This window comes from Rhopalosiphum maidis, chromosome 2 (assembly GCF_003676215.2).
Source record: "Rhopalosiphum maidis isolate BTI-1 chromosome 2, ASM367621v3, whole genome shotgun sequence".
NCBI lineage: Eukaryota > Metazoa > Arthropoda > Insecta > Hemiptera > Aphididae > Rhopalosiphum > Rhopalosiphum maidis.
Genome location: NC_040878.1, coordinates 14,476,388 through 14,497,364, shown reverse-complemented (window position 1 = coordinate 14,497,364; position 20,977 = coordinate 14,476,388). Strand labels below are relative to the sequence as shown.

Sequence of the window (20,977 nt, the reverse complement as noted above, 5' to 3'; positions counted from 1 at the left end):
AGACATTTTACGTTTTATACGTACATTTATTGGAGTTTTTGTCAATTTATCTCAATTTGTCATATTTTTATTCTGTAACGACTTTTGGTATAAAAACTTTATTTTCCAAAAGACAATGTTTACAAAGATAGCTATAAAAATATTTTATTAGTTTACATAGCAGATCGAATATATGTAAGTATACAAGCCATTGGGGGAGAAAAAAGACTTGACAATTCATTATAGTCGAGTGATTAACATTATAAAATTACAACATTTAGAAATCGCCGTAGTCCCTTAATTATGATTCGAGTATGAGTCATAAGAAGTCTTAATATAATATATCAAAGTCACCAAAAGCAGTACATTTCGAAGTAAAAATAATATTATCACGTCGATCAACGTTCGCAACTATATTATAACATTATACAGACTAATATACTAGTCTGTAATAGAAGAGTTAGAAAAAAAAAAAATTTTGGTACAGGTTCAACATCAATCAAAGCATTCCTATTGTTACTTAAGTGTAAAATGTGTCATTTCAGAATTTTTTTTTACAAAACAATATTTATAGTTGTATTTATGTATATCAGTTAACTTTCCGTGCGCACGTCTGTGTTGCGTTTGACACGCGGTAGCCATGTACAAATGAAACGTGTATTTGTCAAATGTTGTGGGTTAAAATACGAGTAGTCCTACACGCAATAGTACCAACTATCGATATAATACACTCCGTTTTAAATTAATCAGCTCAGACATGTTCATTCATATGCCGGACAGACTAGTATACGGATATACACCTACGTCTCATATTATTTTATATTGTATATAAATATTAATTAGTATATCATATATTATATATAAGCGTGTATAATACATCCTGTACAATAATATATTAAATATCACGCCATTATTGAAGTACGTTTTTTTTGACCGCACGCGTATTTTGGTTATGATTTCAGGTAAAGCAGTGCCTTTCGTCGAGCTCACGGTAGCCCATGCTTCCGTACTGACCATACTGGCCATCAGCTTCGAACGATATTACGCCATTTGCGAACCGCTGCGTGCCGGTTACGTATGCACCAAGACCAGAGCAATGATCATCTGCCTGCTGGCCTGGGGACTGGCCGCACTGTTCACTAGGTACTTATTTAATCAAAAGATCATACTAATATCATACGTTTTAGCGAATAATATCGTTTAATAATACACACTAAACTACGTTCCTACATCGAATATTTATACTAATGTATATCATATTAATATATTATTATTCATATTTTGATGTTAATACATTTTTCCAACGAACTGGTTTTTTTTTTTTTAGGTACCAGATATTAAATATTATAGTTTTTAGTGATATATTGGACCAATTTCACGACTCATTGCGCGTTAGTATTGTTTACCAATCCATCATGTATACTATATAGCATAATATTATAAATGTTAAAATGTAACTCAGTCTGTCGTTAAGTTTTAACATCTAAACCTCTGAACCGATTTTAATGAATTTGATAAGTATATCTCAAATCTTAAAAAAGGACATGGTCAATATTATTATAATAAAAAATAATTAGTTTCTTATAAGGTGAATCTAAATAACTACTCTATTGGTTACTCGGTTGAAAATCAACTGCGTGGATAGACATTTAAAATTTAGAGAGGATATTAATTATATATTTTAGAAGTCGTCTAAGAAAGATTTATTTTTTTAAATTAAATCCTTAAGGCGGGTACAAAAGTTACAAGTTGATATAGAAAACAATATTTTATGGTAAAATTACTTGAAACTATTTGTATTAATGCTCTATGGCACAATTGATGTAACACATATTTTAAAGTTTATTTAAAATTGCGGTGCCTACGAGTACCTATGTGTGCAGTCTTTTAAAACGTTATAAAAAATTAAATGTATCTTATTTATAATATATATTATTATGATAATGATACCAATTTGTTCGAAATCTACCATATTGTTGTATTTCATTCTTGATTTACCATATAGAATTCTAATTTTTTGCAGGTTTACTGATATTTTTTTTAATTACAAGACTACGGGCATCCAATATTATTAATTTATTAAAAATAATTATGATGGATATGTAGTATATACAGAAGCCCGGCACGTAAATAGGTGCTTATTTTTTTTTTTTGTGAGGGGGAGAGATTAACTTTTTTTTGGAATAGTTGAGTCTTAAAAATTTGCAAAAATGGTTTTCATTATAGTTACGAAATCGGTTACTTACATTTGTTGGCCATCATAATGATCATAATCATAGACTAATTTTAATTTTTTTAATTTTTTTTATTAATTATTAGTTACTATTGTATGATATTTTTTGGGGAGAGGGCTATCGCTCTTACCCTCCCTCCTTTAATTACGTGCTTGGTAGAAGCACTATGAAAATACATAACAATGATTTTACAAGATTAAAAATTATGCTAAAGGAAGACCGACCACGAGTTTTTATCGGCAAGTCTCATTATACGGGTGCGAGATAGATCGTTTCTTAAATAATTGATGAAAGCAGTAGGTAATATAAAAAAAAAATAATTATTGCGGGTGTTCCAGATTGACCCCTTTGAGTTTGGAGATTCGAAAGAAGTTTTTGAAGAAAGGCAATATGATAGCGACGATGAAGGTGTGCTAAAGAGGAAAGATTTATTAGAATACGAAGGATGGGACTGGGAGTATAGTTATGTGAAGAGCAGTTAGTGTTAAAAAAATATTTTACAAAGCTATGAAATCTGCATAAATTATTATACTTTTTAAGTATTATAACATTTATAACGTTGTACGAGTATAAATATGATGTAAACGCTACGTTTTTATTATACTCATAAAATATTCGTCTCTAGCGTTGATGATCACTATCACGCGTTTACGTAGAGAAATCTGTAAAATCTGCCTGTACTGTCTCTAAAAAAATATTTATACTCGCGGGGTATAAATGAAATCGCATAGTGTTTACCCATCATCACCCACTCGTCCACGAGGTTCGTGTACCTTATAGGTACATAAGTAATAATTATATTTTATTACATTTTACCTGTAACACTAACCTAACCTACCTTATATGTATACGGAGTGTCCCCTCCCCCCGTTAACGGTTAAGTTGTTATATCATATACCTAATATATCATGTAGGTATATACAGCTTCAGTCCGGAAGTCACATGACGTTAACATCAAGACGATAGTGGTACATTATAATATATAGTTTCAATCGGTCCGCGTGATCACTTCTCGGGACGTAAAATAATAACGATAAAAAAAAACGGACGGCAAACGGCTTATTCGCATGTTAGTGTATAGAGAGCACTACATTGACCTACGTAGATATACACAAGTATAATAGCGACGACCACGATAAACTGACGACTTAATTACGAGGCCGTCGAATAAACACATAACGTCATATTATTACTCGTATATGTGTTGTATGTGGTATACGCGGTATAAATATTTCACATCCGTTTCCCGCGCGTGTACCATAATATGTATATATATATAACAACTGGTCTTTTAATTGTCGTGGACAACAATACGGTATTGTAAAACTACTGTATATGGACAAAAAGCATTGATACAGGAATAATTTATTTTTTTTCTTTAAAAATTCATCAAATAATCAAAAAATAAAAATGAATACTCAAGTTTTCTTGCCAATAAATTATGACAAATGTACTCACAAATTCTTTGTATTCGATGATTATAATAGTTACAATACTCTATTTTAGAACTAAAATATAGACAAATAATAATTTTAAAAAAATTGTATGTTTTCTATGAGAATTTCATGATAAAAAGGGCACGGATTTCATCTTTAAAAAAACGAAAGAGGTATTCAATATCTCTTTTATTTTAGATCGAGGTATTGTATAATTCATAAATGAACAAAAAATAGATTTAAAAAAAAAATATTCAAACAAAAATGCATTCATGCAATTTTTGACCAAAAATTGTACGATCAATAATTTGTGCTTTGATGTCTTATTTGTAAAACTTTATATACAGTGCACTCCCGAGTTCATCATACATTAGCGATTGCATATAACGCGGTTATTATTATAATAATGTTTTATCGAATATTTGTATACAGTGGACTTTTCGACCATAATTTATATAGATAATACCACTTCCACAAGAAAAACACTATGAAACAATATAATAAATCGTGTTCATATTTATATGTGTCACATTCATATAATATCGACACCGACATTTGAAGTGATGTTAAATATAGACAATAATATTATGTACACACGCATTATATTTTGGGGATTTAAACACCCACCGATAGACAAATAAACGTGATCCCTGACCGATTTTAACACCACTGCAATTCTATACACTGGCGTATTATATGGGTTGATTCACCAATCATTCAAACCACCATTTTTTTTCTCCAATAATGAAATTATTCAAATTCTAAATTTTGTAATTTTTAATTATATTCATATTTAAAGACCATGTTTTCAAATACTAGTCAATTTTTTTTTGAGTATCAAAAAGTGTGCTTAAGTGTACTTACATATTTCTATTTTTCAAATTTGAACCTATCGTTTATTGCGAATTTCTAAGTGAACGTATTATTTGTTTCAAAATATTATTATATACTTAACTCAAAATCCGAATAAGTAGTTTTTTTTTTATTATTATAGTAACAGCCTCAGAATGAGGCCATTGGCTACAATATATTAATTTTGATTTTTAAATTTTAAGGTGTATTGATAAAATAAAATTAAACAAAATAAAATAAATACCTATATATATACAATTAATCATAATACATTAAAAATTTATATTATCAATATTACTAGATTTTTGTATGGAGTTTTGTATCTTTGAAAAAATTGAGGACGTTTGCAATACCAGTGTTTAAAAATTTAAAAATTTTCTATTTAATGGTAGGATAAATTATACTTGCATCATTGTGGTTTGTACTTCTTACATTCGGTTAGAATGAGTAGTTTCTCTATTATCAAAATGTTCATATTAAATTAATAATCCTTAAAAATGATTTTACAAAACTATACAATTTAAGTAGTACTGAATCAAGTATTATTAATTGTACATTGAACATTTGTAATTAATTCTAAATATTAATTTCTAAAATTTTCAATTTAACACAGCCCTTATATCTTTCAAGTCCATTATCATTAGAAATTAAATTGCTCAAAAAACTGCTCGTTTGAATTTTGAATTAGATGCATGGAAAATTTCAAAAAATTTGTCCTCTAAATAATTTTTAATAGAACATGAGAATTATTATTTAGAAAATAGAAGTTTGTGATTCTTCAGAATTCTCCTTATTAAGTAATGTAAAACATTTTCGGAATTTTAAAATATGGTCTTTAAGTTTATTCTAAGAATTAGATTTATTTTGAAACATTATCAAGAAAAAAAAAGGATAAGCATACATTTTGAATCATATTCTATACGATTTACAGCTTGGCAGTAGAACTGTATTGTAGCACATAATACTTATAAAACTGAATTGTTTTGGTTGAGTGAATAATACGAAATTATAGATTAATACCGAAATTGTTCGAATATATGAGCGAGAAAAAAAACATAATTGTAATAATACAAGTTACAACTCGAAGTATCTAGGTCGACAAGCTATTGCGGGTTAATGTAATATGTTGTGTATGTGTGTATATTTGTCCTTAATATGTTTACTTCAGACGCTGTGTAGAAGCTGTCAGTGAAGAATGTTTTCATAATATTAAACACTTAGAAAACTTTCCCGAAAATAATAATAATAATTTCGATGTAATAAAGTTTAAAATATAATAGTAGTATATATAATAAAATATGATTTCTCGAAAAAATATTTTAAAGATTAATCATATTATTTGTATCTATTGTTTTGGCGACGTAATAATACGATCGAGGATTTTTTCATAGATTCTTAAAGAAAAATATCGCGCCTGGAAAAAATGTTGGCGATTTGTTTATCTTTTAGTACTTGAATTATTATTATTTTCTTTAGTTTTGTCGTTCATGCCGATCGTTATTTAAAGCTGGAACAACACGATTTGTAACCCGCAAACTGCTGAACATCGTCAGTCGTGTTCTGTCGAACAGAATTCGGTCATCGTCATCGTCGTTGTCGCCACGCTGATGAATAGCTGCTGTCATAGCCAACATCTGTCATAATAATATATATGGCCGCTGGATAAGCGTCCATTGATTTTGTAAAAGCAGCTTTGTCCCAATCTTTTTCCATCAGCATAGTAAAAACAAACGATTTCGACGTACGAAATTACGACCGTGATGATGACGATGATTAAAATAATAACAAAAATATAATGAGAAGTAATCACTGATAATGTATAGAAATTCTGTTATTGGCAAAAACGGTTGGCGGGAACACTATTATATTATTGTACATCGTCATAGCGTCATTCACGACGAATCGGCTGACAACTACCAACCGAAAACGGCTTACTAGCGCAGTTCAGTGTGTTTGACCCTAAAAGAAAACAATGACCGAAATATAATACGTATGCTGCTATAATATTATTTGGCCCCTTTGCTTTATTTTTTTCGAGCACCGCAAGACGATATATTACTTTATATTATTATTTGTCCAGCGTAAATATACGTTTTTTCGACTCCGCCAGATGTTAATAAAACGGGCTGCACGAATAATAAATATAACTTTTTTAATATGAAGTGTGTGATGATTATACATACAATGTATATATATAATCGCAATAAAAAATAAATACAATAACAAAGTTTATATATAACCTACGTTCTATATAATAATATATTGATACGTGATTTTATTAAGTTTTCGTATGAAAAAAATTAACAATACAGTATGTGGCCAAACTATGTTTGGAGGTCAGTTTTAGCTACCACAAAAGATATTATTATTACTATCGATGAAATCATCTAGATTCCTAAGCCGATGAGAAACTGAAGAAGTCGCTGGATATTAAATTTCTTACGGTTAAAAAAATATTAAACAATGTCTCGACTTCAACACAAACGAAAATCACAAAATACACGTATACACTATACGTATAATTAATTTTTTGAAAAATTACTATTGTTCGGGTACAAAATAAAATAAAAGAATACAGTGCGTTAAGTTTATATATACTATATTATATTTGTTATATAATATTGTCCTTTAACAATTCGTACAATAATGGTTAGAATGATAAACATCGGTGACCTCAGACCTCGGCTCAGCTAGGTATTTATCATTAGAACTGCCTACATGAAACTAGTTTTGTATAATATTACTATCTTCAAAATCTAAAAAATATTTAAAACATAAGTGTTTTTTTTTCTAACATATAAAAATTATCATAATATATTTTTTTGATATTTATAGTGGTGCATTAAGTTTTAAAAAAAATAATTTCAGTGGACAGCGATCATATTACATACAAGCATACGTAATTTATTATTTTCTATGACACTTTAAAAAGTCTCCGGGATTTGCAATTAAATTAAGTGACGGGGACATGAAATATAATGAGTCTTTCAAAAATGTATATTCATACATAAAAAACGTTGTGAAAGTTTACTAGGGTTATCCGCAGCGTTTTAAAAGTTAATAATTATTTACATTCATATTCCACTGTACATTATGTGAATTTCAATTGTGTAATTCAATGAAAAAAACAATACATGATTATGAATTCGGAGATTTGAAGAGATATAATAAAAAAAATGTCTGCGTTTTATATGAAAATTTAGGTATAGTAGACATTTTTATTGAGATGTACTAGGAAAATTAAAAATCACATAAAATATTTTTTCGATTGAGTAAAGTTGGAAAACGTCTATAACAGTGTTAGTATACGTTGGTCATGCGCCAAAACATGCACAGCCATATAGGTAGAGGGTGGTTATTAAATTATAATTTGGTTTCCATTGTCGATAAATCATTATTTTTATCAATACATCGAATAGCAATTATATTTTGAAAATTCACTCAATTTGATAGTTTTTAACGACGGCGAGATGAATATTATAGGTTTTTTCGTATAGAGTATTGTATTTTTTTAATATGATTGGCCAATATTGATTTTATACCTATTATATGCTGTGCAAATACCCAAAAGAGTAAAAACATTAATGAAAGCATATCTGTATAAGTGTTTTTATTATTTTGTACTCAATACTCGTCTTCGCTTATTTTAGACTCGTGGAATCTAATAATATCGATATAACCCGTCGTGTAGTAAAATGTATGTTTTATTCAAAAAAAAATCCTTTGTCCTGTTTCGAAATTACGACAAATTACAAGGGTACAAAATATTTCACCAATACGCAAACACTACTTTTACGCAAACATTTTACCAACCGTATTTCCGAAAAGACGTACGGTAACGTATGTAACGTTGACGTTATAGTTTTTTTGAACTTAAAAACTACACGCCATAATTTGTACGATATTGTAAATCCACATCGACTTGTGTAAGAAATCGTTGATAACTGTTTTTGTAGTTCTTCGATGTACTTAGTGGCGTGGTAAAGCAACTTACTCAGGGATGTCTGAGTTTTCTTTAGGATTGATTGGTAGACAATGAGTATAATTTAACATTAAAGAATATTTTAGTATTTATTATTATATTATATAGTTTAAAAATATGATAGTAAATTCCTTAATTGGATTTTGAACGAGAGGAATACGAGACTTGTTTCTGAACAAATTTCCAGTTTCTCATGTCACTGGTTGTAAATATGCAAGCTTTTAGTCTTGATTTAAATAATAATTAGTTAACAATTTATAATTTTTCCAATTTATTCAGATTTATTAAATGTATTTCAGCGATTTCGAGTAAAATTAAAAATACTAATTATTAATTTATTCTAAAAACCTAACCTAACACATTTAATATACTTTTGTATTATAATCGCATTTTTATACGCCGTTCCACTGTATTATTATTACGGGAATACTAGTATGGTAAGGTGAGATTTAATAGAAATTTATGAATCTCTGAAACAACATTTATAAAACATTTGTAAATCCTATTATCCTATTAAATACATATGCCATACTAGTGGAAAATTATTTTCCTGCGAGTTTTAAGCAAGTTATAATACGTCAATGGAACCACCCAACACCCAAGTTATTATGTATAGTACATTTGTCAATAATATTTATAATTAATATACGCGTGGCGCATTCAATTTTATAGCCTTAATACATAAATGATATAGTTTGGATTTTCTCTGATTTCTATTGATAACAATGTTGACTATTTCGAATTAAATAATACACTGACAAAAGTACATGTTATTAATTAATATTAAATAGAATGAAAAATTAATGAGCGTCATATTACAGTGGTATAATATATTACAAGTATATGCAGTAAAACTAAATTATCTATTCATTAGCAGTTTTTTTTTCAACAATGTATTAGTTAATTAAATTATCATTTGACAAACTCCTATTTATTAAAAGAAACACTTAAGTTATTGAAGAAATAAAACTCAACAATATTAAAGTTGTCTCTGTTCACAATAAAAATGTATTCTACAATATTTATTTAATGTGTGATGCTAGCTGGTGGTGCGAAAAAGTGGTTATATTATGCTTACTATTTATTGTGCAAGCTAAAATATTATCGTTAATAGACTGAAATAAGATCAGTTATAAATATTTTTTTGATGTGAATAGTTCTTAAATATTATTAAAAACTATAACATATAGTTATAGTATAATATTATAGAAAATATATAGATAAAAATCACAAATAAACCATTTAATCGTCATTTTTTGTTGATTTTGTAATATTTTTGAATTTAATATATTTTTATAATAGATATTAGATTTTATAAATGTTTACAATTTTTTATTTGTTTAGTATCATACCCCTCCTAAACACGTCAACTACTACACATCGATTTAACATTATTATTAATATTTTATACATGCGTCGTGCAATCATATATTTATTAATATTATGTAAATGTATACGTACAAGCTCAATATAATAATAGTAATATATTGCAGATCATTTAAGAGTTTCGACACGTAATATGTGTACCTACATTTGGCGTGACTATACGATACCCGATACGGCCGTGCTAAACGTTTCGAGTTTGGAATAGATAAAAATCGTCGGCAAAAAGATTTCCAACAAACACGCAAAAGTAAAAAAAAAAACATCAACCCCAAAAACGTATATTATTGGTATTGTTACTATAAGACTACGACAGAAAAGAAATAAAAATCATTTCACGTGAATCGAAATCGACGCACTCCGGATACAGTATATTATTATGTTTATACGTACAAGGTGTTTCGGTATTTTCATCACAAGCTTTGAGGTTTGAGATTGCCTCCGTTAATAATGATATTCAGGAATTATTAAAAGTAGCTATATTGACTCTGACTGTTTTTCATATGATGTACTCGTATAAAATTAAATATTTGGTTTCTATTAAATGTCTATTAGCAAGGCCGACAATGTTACAATGTTCACTAAAAATTAAAATTAAAAAAATATATGATTGACCAGTCATTACCCTTATTGACTAAGGTCTAAAACAATTAAATGCAATAAGGGGGAAAATAATTTATGTAATTACATATTGTATTAAATATAAAATACAACCAAAAAAAAAAAAAAAACAATATAAATTTATCGTTATTTTCCTAATTTTAATTATTAATAATAATAATTGAAAGAATTTTATAATTTTTATGTAATAAGCTAAATAATTTTTACCGCCTTTACTTTTAATAAACAATTTTTTCATCACAAACAATACTAATGGATTTTGTGAAAATGAGATTAAAAATTTACCTTTTACACTAATTACTAATAATTATTCATGATTTTTTGCGTTTATATATTTTAAAATATGAAATAATTTTGGAAATAAAAAATATGTCAACTATCGTGTATTAATAGAGTAAATCGTGCACATTAGACATTAATTAACCAAATATGTAAAATGATTCTGTAAAATAAAATATACCAATTCAATATATAGCCTCCAATTAGTTAGGCATGTTTATCAAAAATAATATATGATACATTGATACCTGATCATTTAAATATATTTAAGTATGTATTATAAATAATGTACACCTAACTTTAATTCTAGAAGAATATACATAATTGTTTTTGTTATCATTAGAATTTATATGAAAAACATTTACTATCACGCACGGTTAACCTGATAAGTGATTTTTAAGTGAAATTGACACCTAGCCAAATAACAAGTGCATGTATTAGATTTAAATTTTATTTTGCAGTAGTGTTATTAAAAATTTAAAATCCTTTACACTGTTGTCCTGTGAGTAAATTGTCACACACATCATTGTCATCTTTCTAAAATCTATGATAATCTAAACACTAAATTGTCTACATGATAATGGGAATACTAAAACGACTAGCCAATAGAATAGAATAATTATATTGTCTAATTTATCAAATCAAAGTTATAAATATCATATTATGTTTTCAATAGATAATGACTAACGACAACATAACAGAATTTATTATATTATTTAATTCGTCATTTTCAATAATGTCTGAATTGGCATCAAATTTTGCAGTCATATTCATTGAGACTCAAGGAATGTTCATAGCTTTGTTTTTCAATCTATATGAGTTGTCAAAGGGTGGTTCACACATAAATATCGTTTTGGGGTCACAAAAATCGAATATTTGTTTATATACATGTATATTGTCTTTTTATTTATTATAGAAAATAAAATAGTTATTATCAAACCAAACAATATAGAGTGAAAACATTTCAATGATCTATATATTTAAATTTGAAAGGCAATGCCTCTATGAGTAACTACTCAAAGTTTAGAGTATAGCTTGAACCACATTAAAAATATATTATTTGCTCATATAATTTCACAAGACTACACAAATCCATCTAAGTCAAATTAACTTAAATCATACAGCTGTAGCAATATCATATAAAATGCATATGGATAAAGTGACGTTGAACAATATTTTAAATATTTTTGTTAATTATAGAATACATTTCTATGGATTTACTATAGAATAGGTACTAATATATACAATAACAAATGCCACGAATTTTATGATTCTTCCAATTTTTTTCAGGATAAAGTCGGGTAATACAGCTAGTATTAAATTATTTAAAACAATTGAAATAGAAAATGTCTTTTACGTTTTTCCGACACAGCACCTTTAAAGGGTACTTAACAGAGTATACATTTAACTGAGCACAGAGTAGAGAATATACATACCGTTTAATTTCGATTCCACTTACACACTGACTTCGCTATTTCGAGATAGTTCTTAAAGCCTGTGTGCAAAAAACACTCAAAAACCCTGTACACAAACACATAAGGTTGTAGTATAATAGTTGTTGTTCTTCGAAACCCCAACGATATAGTACATAATAGATATATATAATACACATAGGCATATACACATATATATATATATTATATATAGGCTTACCGTTATATACATATTATAAAACAATTTCGATCGGTCCGGCGCCGGGCAAACACTGCACACGGGGGCGCGGTATGCACGTGTATATTATTGCGATATTTCCAATTAAATCCTGCGGGGATTTTTAATAAGCTCCGAGCCCTTCGGCGGCAGCAAGGATCGTGCTGTTTTTACAAACCTCTCACGACCGTAATAATTACGACAGGGCTCGGTCGTAAGCCAGGCCCATCGTCTTGTCGCCACCACCGCCACCAATCGACGAAAATTACTGTTTGGTCTCCGCGCCTTCAGTTTTTCCCGGAGGAACCGTTCCAAAAATTTATAAACCACACCGTCGTCATCGATATTGAGTCATCACATCATAAAATATATTTTTATATACGATATTATAGAAAAATAAATATTAAACAAGAATAATTGTATCGTTCTTACGATTAAAACACTCATAAATCAATCAGGACATGTTGACAAAGAAGTTTTAGAGCTATTAGAAAACATATTAATAACCAATTAAAATGATAAATTATGCATTTTATAAACAACTAAAAAAACATATAGTTAAATAACTCTCTTGATTACATTTTCCTTTGATTTATCTTCCTATTGATGGTCTTGTAAATCTATACGTCCAGTTTCTTCAAATTTAAATAAATAAATAAATGGTGGTAAATTATACAAATTGCTTTTGATCAGTTAATTATTTTATCATTTAATTTTATCAATTTATTAAACATTATACACCGATCGTCCGCGTGGAAAGGAAGCGATAGGAAATCGATCCATTGCAGCAGTATCATTCCTCAGAGTTTATGAATCACATTTTGAGCGCCTGACTTCAGTCGATTCTAGTGCTCACATTATTGAGTTTTAGTTAAAGACTAAAAATTTAAGATATAATAATTTAGTTATTACGTTATTCGTACGATTTGCACGCCAAAAACCTGTAGGATACACATACATTAAATATGTGTTATACGCCAGTATTTCTTAATTTAGATGCATTTTCAGTCTACATTGGGCTATAATAATAGGAAATTATTCCAGGCACGATAATTAATTCTCGACAATGGAGCAAATAGAATAAAGTCTTAGAGATTTTAGCAAACTATCCCTAAGATTATTAATAATAAACGTTATTAAAAAAAAACCACAATTTGTTTTACTCGTCAATTTACACAATAGCATTTAGTATTGATATTTTAAATTAAATTGTTTTAAATTATTATTTGATCTAAGTAAGACTATATAAATTATTTTTATTTTTAAATAACGTCAATAATATAATGCAAAATTTAAATCATCAATGGTATATATATATATTTATTTTTTATATATACATATTAGTAGGCCACTTTAATTTTTTTATCATATCTTAAATGCCTTATCGTTAAGGATCTTTTGTTATAAAAACTATTTTGATGAAAATTTAGAATACCAAATTAAATTTGACCTATTGCTCGATGTAACTCTAAATTCTTATACCTATAAATAAGTATTCAAAATCAATAATTTATCGTTTTCTATTAATTATAAACAATATAAATTTAAACATTTTTAATTTATTTGCATTATGTATGGTGAAATAAGGTAGTAATAAAATAAACGATATGAAAAACTCGGAAATTATTGAAATGTAGAGATTTTTTAATCCGTATACCATAGAACATGTTACATGTTAAGGACTTGAAGTAAAAATTTTGATTTTCTCCTCGTGATTGGTCAATATATAAATGACTATCATGATCTAAAGTATTAAAAAAACGAAAAAAAATTTTTATAAATCATACCAGAAGTGATAAAAAAAAAAATAAACAGTGCAGAAACGCAAATAATTTTTGAAATAATGATAAAAAAAAATCACCCTGTAGAGTTGGATGGCACTCTAGTATACATAGTATTTTATTATACCACTGATTTATAATAAATATTGTACTAAAGTTACACAAATCAATAAATGTCATAGACAATTAGAATTGACTTATAGGTTTTTGATGAAAAAACAAAAGTAAATTGTCGTTGAAAAATCGAATATCTTTAACTCATATTTATTTGGAGAAAGAAGTCTTGTGTTATATTTTTACTCCTCTTCTGCCACCGTTCGGTCCGATAACAATACGGTTATTCCTCATATGAAATATCGATATCCTCAGTAACAGAGTGCGCGGTGGCGAATGCCGTTCCTTCTTTTTTATTATTATACAGTTGCAGCCGGATTTCGCACGACCGTGGTTGGAGTGTCGGACCGGCATATTAATGGAACGGTACGCGTATACTATACACCTATACACATAATATTATTACTCTGAAAATATATCGCGAGGTTTTCTTGTGTGTATGGTTTGTATAGATAAGAAGCACATACGATTTGGGTGATGTTTACCGGCCTTTAGATAAGACCGGTAATGCTCGACACGTTCTCTGACCACAGCTATACAGTAATAAAATAACATTTTGTCCTGTGAAAACACAATATTCTTATTACCTACGACAAATCATAATTCTATGTGTATTATTATTTATTATAGCGGTCGACAGCAAAAAGTACAGTAAATACCGAACTGAGTAAATAGAAATAATACACAAGTACACATTTGTATTGTCGTTATAAGTCGGTCATGATTGATAATATAGTATTTTAAGATAATTTTCACCAGCCTTACATTACCTATATCTGTGTTAAAATTCGCATTAAAAAATATTAAAACTACAACAATATAGTTTAATTAATTAATATTATGTAGATAAAAAAAAACCACACGAAACTGATGTAGCTAAATTGCCTAATCAGGACGCCGCGTTACCTTAATGTATTGATATTAAATGAAAAAATAGATACCTAAATTGATAAAACTTATATAATACGATAATCGTCATAACATAATTATTTTCAAAAAAAAAAATAAATAGATTAGATGACTGAAAATATATTAAAAATTGTATGAAAATAAGTCTTTTTTAATGATTTAGAAAAATTATGAAAAATGTTCAATGCGTTAAACAATTCCAAAAAATGTCATTAATAGTTAGCTTCTTCATAAATAATTATTAGATTATTCTTTTTTTTCTCATATACTGTTATTGTACTAAATAAGTATTTTATATAAAATTTAAAAAATATATATAAATAAATAAACGTATTATAAAAAAATTTAAAAACTCTCATTAAAATTTAATCTCGTCAATCCAATGTATAATAATATATATTATAATTTCTTGAGAATCAATGAAATTTGAAAATAAAAATAAATATTAAATGAGAAAAATTGCTGTATTATAATAAAATAAAGTTATATGATTATATACAGTTCAAAATACAATAAATTTAACGTCAATGTGTCATAAAAAAATAAAACTAAATGACAGTTTTTGAATATAATTCCGGAAATATCACTCGTAGAATTAGAACATATAAGAATATCACTATCAAGTATTCTACGTCATTCGATAAAGTATAAAATAGTTGTATTATTATTTATTGCAATCATGATTGTTATAAATCTATGATATTTTGCTTTTATAACGTAACATCGAAAAATATCACGTTTTGCTGCTTTCGTACATATTTGACAAAAAAATAAATTAAAATCAAAAATTGTTTTTATCGGTTACATCACTTTTTATTTTTAAAAAACGTTGTCTTGTTTAAATTTACGCCTGAAACACTGACTAGTATTTTTCAACAGGTGAAACATCTTAAAATTTGAACATCAACAGTTACACATTTTATTTTAGTGAATCGTATGTACGAAGTGCATCACAGCAGCTCTATTGTATATGTTATATTATAATGTATATGTTATAAATAAATAATAAAAATATTTTATAAATATTTGTAATTCGTATAAAAGCGCGCAATGTGCTCAAGACACAGTATTAAAATTATAATGAACAACTCCTAAATCGATTTTCTCTCTACTGTAATATGGTATTTGATTTCTACAATGTAATATCTTCAAAGTTAAGAAAAAATAATGATAATATATTTTACTATTATACTCATAATATTATATTACAGTTCAAACATGATGTATTCAATTAATATTTAATATTGCGACACAAATAAAAATAGGTATTGACTATAGTGCTTTGTATATATTATTATATTATATATTATATAGATATACAATTATATGGATATAAATATATTATTTATTATACTCAAATGATCATATTTATATAAGAAAAATCAATCGGGACGAACATTATTTTGTTTATACTCTATAAAAAAAATACCTCTAAAATTGTTTATAATTGTTTTATTTTTAAAAAAAACTTTTAGTTAGTGTTTGCAAGTTTATTAGTTAAAATATAGTTATTAGAAAGAGTGGCGGCTGTACTGGTTCATAATTATACTGTACGATACGCCAATATTACACATCTCATACTTGTTCACATGATTATTGCTCACAATTTATTGTTCGTTAGCACCCGATGATAGTTATATGAGAAAAAAATATATTAATATAATTTGTAACTCTGATCTAAAAACATTTCAATGTTATAAAACTATAAACCATGTTGATTTGTATTCATGTAAGGGGTTTTTCTTTCACCCGCACCATATAACATAGTACAGTAGAACTCCGATTATCCGGACTAATTAATGTCAAGGGTGGTCCGGATAAGCAAATATCCGGATGATTGACGTATGATGTATCAAAAGTTATATAACTGTATGAATATATTGTATATATGTATTTATTATTAACATATATGTAATACAATTTAAAATTCGTAACCATAAACAAATAATTTTATTATATATTTAACTGAAACAAAATAAGCCTTAATTATAATATGTGACATATTTTAAAACCAAAAAAAGCTTTTTTTCTCGTCCGGTTAACTGGACGTCCGGATGATTGGCGTTCGGATAATCGAAGTTCTACTGTACCTATATGATATTATGATAACACGGTTGAAATGGAACTTTTATTCTAAAAACGGTATTAAAATATCCCATTTGAACTCTATCGCGACAAACGGTCATGGTCCTCAAAAATGTAACGATCCCATTTTAAACGGGACGTTGGTCGCCTTATATATTATGCTTTATACTTACGTGACTTGTATTATACGATAATAGTATGTAAACTGCAAATTATACTACTCACACGCTTAATACCCATATATTATGTTATAATTGTTATTTTTGTTGTTGTTGTTGTTGTTGTTGTGGTGGTGTTTGTAATTGTCATTATTATGCTGTGATCGTCCGATCATCAAAGAACGTACAATCGCATATTTTTGTTTTTTGTTTTTGTTTTTGTTCTTCTGTTCGCAGTCCGATCACGATGATCTCAGAATACACGCAAATGGACTACATCGACGGTACCAAGGTGCCGGTGTGCCTGACCAAAGCCAACACGTTCTGGCCGATAGCGTTCTTCGTGACCATCATCGGCGCGTTCTTCGTGATACCGCTTTTCGTGCTGGTCGTCTTGTACACGGTGATCGCGGCGCACCTGATGGCCGACCCGGGCACCAGCTGCACGGACAGCGCGTGCAACCAGCGCGCCCGCCGACAGGTGGTGCTCATGCTGGCCACCGTCGTGCTGTCCTTCTTCGTGTGCCTGCTCCCGTTCCGCGTGTTCACCATGTGGATCATACTGGTGCCGGAGCACACGTTCCTGGACCTGGGCCTCAAGCACTACTACATCATACTGTACACGTCCCGGGTCATGGTCTACCTGAACTCGGCCGTCAATCCGATCCTGTACAACCTGATGTCGTCAAAGTTCCGGCGCGGCTTCTGCAAGCTCTGCCGGTCCCAGTGCGGTAGCGGTGGCGTCGACGACGGCTACGACAGCTACGACGACAGCACTGCAGGCGGTTGCGGCGTCACCGGGTGCGGCGGGCGCAGGCGCAGGCGTCGCGGACGCCGCCGGGACGTGTTCCGGCTCCGGCACACCGGCACCCTTACCACTACGCTGTCGAGGTCGTGTAGCGGACCACAGACGCGCACCGCCGTATGCGGTAACGGCACGCGGAACGGTTCGGCCCGGCGGCATGTCGACGTCACCAGCACGGCCGCGGCAGTCGTCACCGCCCTGCTCGGCCGTCACCGCGGCGTCAAGACGCATCTGCAGGTCGACGACGATCATCTCAAAGAGAGTTTTGTATGACCACCGCCGCCGCCACCTCCGGCGCTGACTGCTTTCCGCAAACTATAATTTAATAATTCGTAAATTCTTATTGGTTCTCAGATATTGTGCTGAGATTTATGTATATATTTTTATATATTGTAAACCATAACTGCAGTGATTGTATCGTAATTATAAATAATATTATACGATTGTACCACGATTTGAGATAGTACCTGTTGTGGGGTGACCCATCGACTTGCGATGATAACAGTTGTAGAATGCCAGTCAAATGAAATAGCCGCGACAACAGATTTCTCGATTTATAAAAATACGACAATACGATGATTAAGCGATTTGTAAAACCTACCATACGAGTATTACGGGATAGATTCTACAGTGTTTCTCGAACGAGTAAGCTCACTGGTGGGCCGCGATCCATCTCTGGTGAATCGATAAGCACTTTATTATTAAAAATAAATTTGTACAATTATATTAATTATAAACCAATGAAATATTGATCATTAAAGTTTTTTTCTGAGAAACTTTGACCGCGATGTTTAAAAAGAAACACTGTAAAATTGTATCCACCCGTAGTGGTAAGAATCGAGTTTTTTAGTAGGTAAGACATCCTATCATTATTAGTTGATGGGTAACCAAACTATCTTAGATTCATTTTTTTTTTTTAATTTATGTACTTATAATAATATGTTATTGTCGTTTTGGCCCGGCCGCTCGATAGTCTCTCGTTCCGACTTCGAGTCGCATATCTAGTCGAATTGTCGTTATCGTATTATTATTATTATTATTAAATAGGATTTAGTATTTTTAACTTTTACTCATTCATATTTGTTTAATTTTAAAAAGTTTATGACCCTACAAGGTTCAATGGACCGTTGCAGATTTCTTCAGATACCTACATAATATTACGTAAAGTGTGCATATGTGTGACATTAAAATCGAAATCGTTACGAATTTACGATTATAGGTACATAAATAGATACATAATATAGCATTTTTGCGGTACTGTTAAAGTTTTTTCAAACTTTTATCAAACAACGAAATAATAAAAGTGCAGAACTTCGATTGAGGTGCTCATTCGCCAGGAAAAACAGCAAACAGCAACAGTACAAGATAAAAATGTCTCGCCTCGTTCGTGTTCCTGCCGTAGACTCAAAAATGTTTATCACTATAGAATATTATATTAAACAGCAATTGGAAATTTTAATAATTCTAATTTCATAATATTTACATCGATTATGTAGTCATGTGCATTTATTTTTTTTTATCGATTGAATAAATCGAAAATTGCACCTGAAAAAAAAGGTTCCGTTCGTCATGTTCAATTTAAATTTTAATTCAATCGTATTGTGTATATATATTATATATTATATATTGTTATCGTGTTTCAAACAGATTTTCACATCTAAATAAACGATATTTATTTATCGTTATAGACTGTAAAAATATTACATATTACTTTTATAATCAATAATTATTGTAATATTCTCGGCTATTGGCAGTAAGCCCCTATTTGTATACGCCATCAAGTTTTCTAACAAATGCAGAAAATACTTTTTCATAAACAATATTACAATATTATTATTATAATCATACATAACAGTATTTAATAATGCGATGGACAATAAAATATACGGCCTAGCGCAGCCTTCAAACTCTTTTGCTATCAGTTTTAGATTTTTTTTCTAATATTTTATAACCTACATTTTTGATTTATCATACAAGTATGACACAATCGCACGCCTTATAATTTATATATATATATATATTATGTCTACGGAAAGTAACTGCTGCTAAAACCATAAACTTTTTCACCACTTTCGAGCTTCAAATACGGATAGATTAAATAAAATAATAACAACAGTAACAAGTAAAAATAACAACAAATACAATAATAAAATATATAAGTACGAAACGGAATTTTATATTATTACTCCGGTGTTAAATTTCTCGTATAATAAACAATTTTGGTTTTATGCATTTTTTTTTTTGGATATAAATAATATTTTTTAATATATTATTATTACAATACGAATACGGAATAGGTACACTGACTAATTGTTAATAACATAATATGCATTTACCAATTAGTGGACCCCTCTTCTAAGCTTAACCCATTCAATAGTATTTCAAACCTACACCCCACACCAACAAAAATTGATGATTCTTTTTTTTTTTATAAATAGGTGTATTCAAAATGTAAATAAAAAGCACTATGTAATATTTTCTTATTAATATTTACCACTATGTAAATATTTTGACTGAAAATAAATCGTTCTTATTTTCTACGAAGTGCTAGCTTGAACAAAATACTGACTAAATAAATCTGAAGAACTTGTGCCCGTGGCATAATCTGTTTGAATTCAATAAAAACAATAAATCATTATGGGTATACAAAAAAATATTTCTAAGAAAAGGAGACGGAATATTTAACATAAATCGCTTATCAAATAAAAC

General features: G+C 29.1%; 1 protein-coding gene across 1 annotated transcript in view; it reads left to right on the top strand.

Annotated features, from left to right (window-relative positions):
• LOC113555218 (growth hormone secretagogue receptor type 1-like) overlaps positions 1-20,455 on the top strand; it is a 148,093-nt gene extending 127,638 nt beyond the window's left edge. The window contains exons 3-4 of the mRNA XM_026959603.1: positions 942-1,122; positions 17,701-20,455. Of these exons, the coding sequence (XP_026815404.1) occupies positions 942-1,122; positions 17,701-18,541 (1,022 nt within the window). The 3' untranslated portion in view covers positions 18,542-20,455. The remainder of the gene's footprint in view (positions 1-941; positions 1,123-17,700) is intronic.
• The last annotated feature ends 522 nt before the right edge of the window (positions 20,456-20,977 follow it).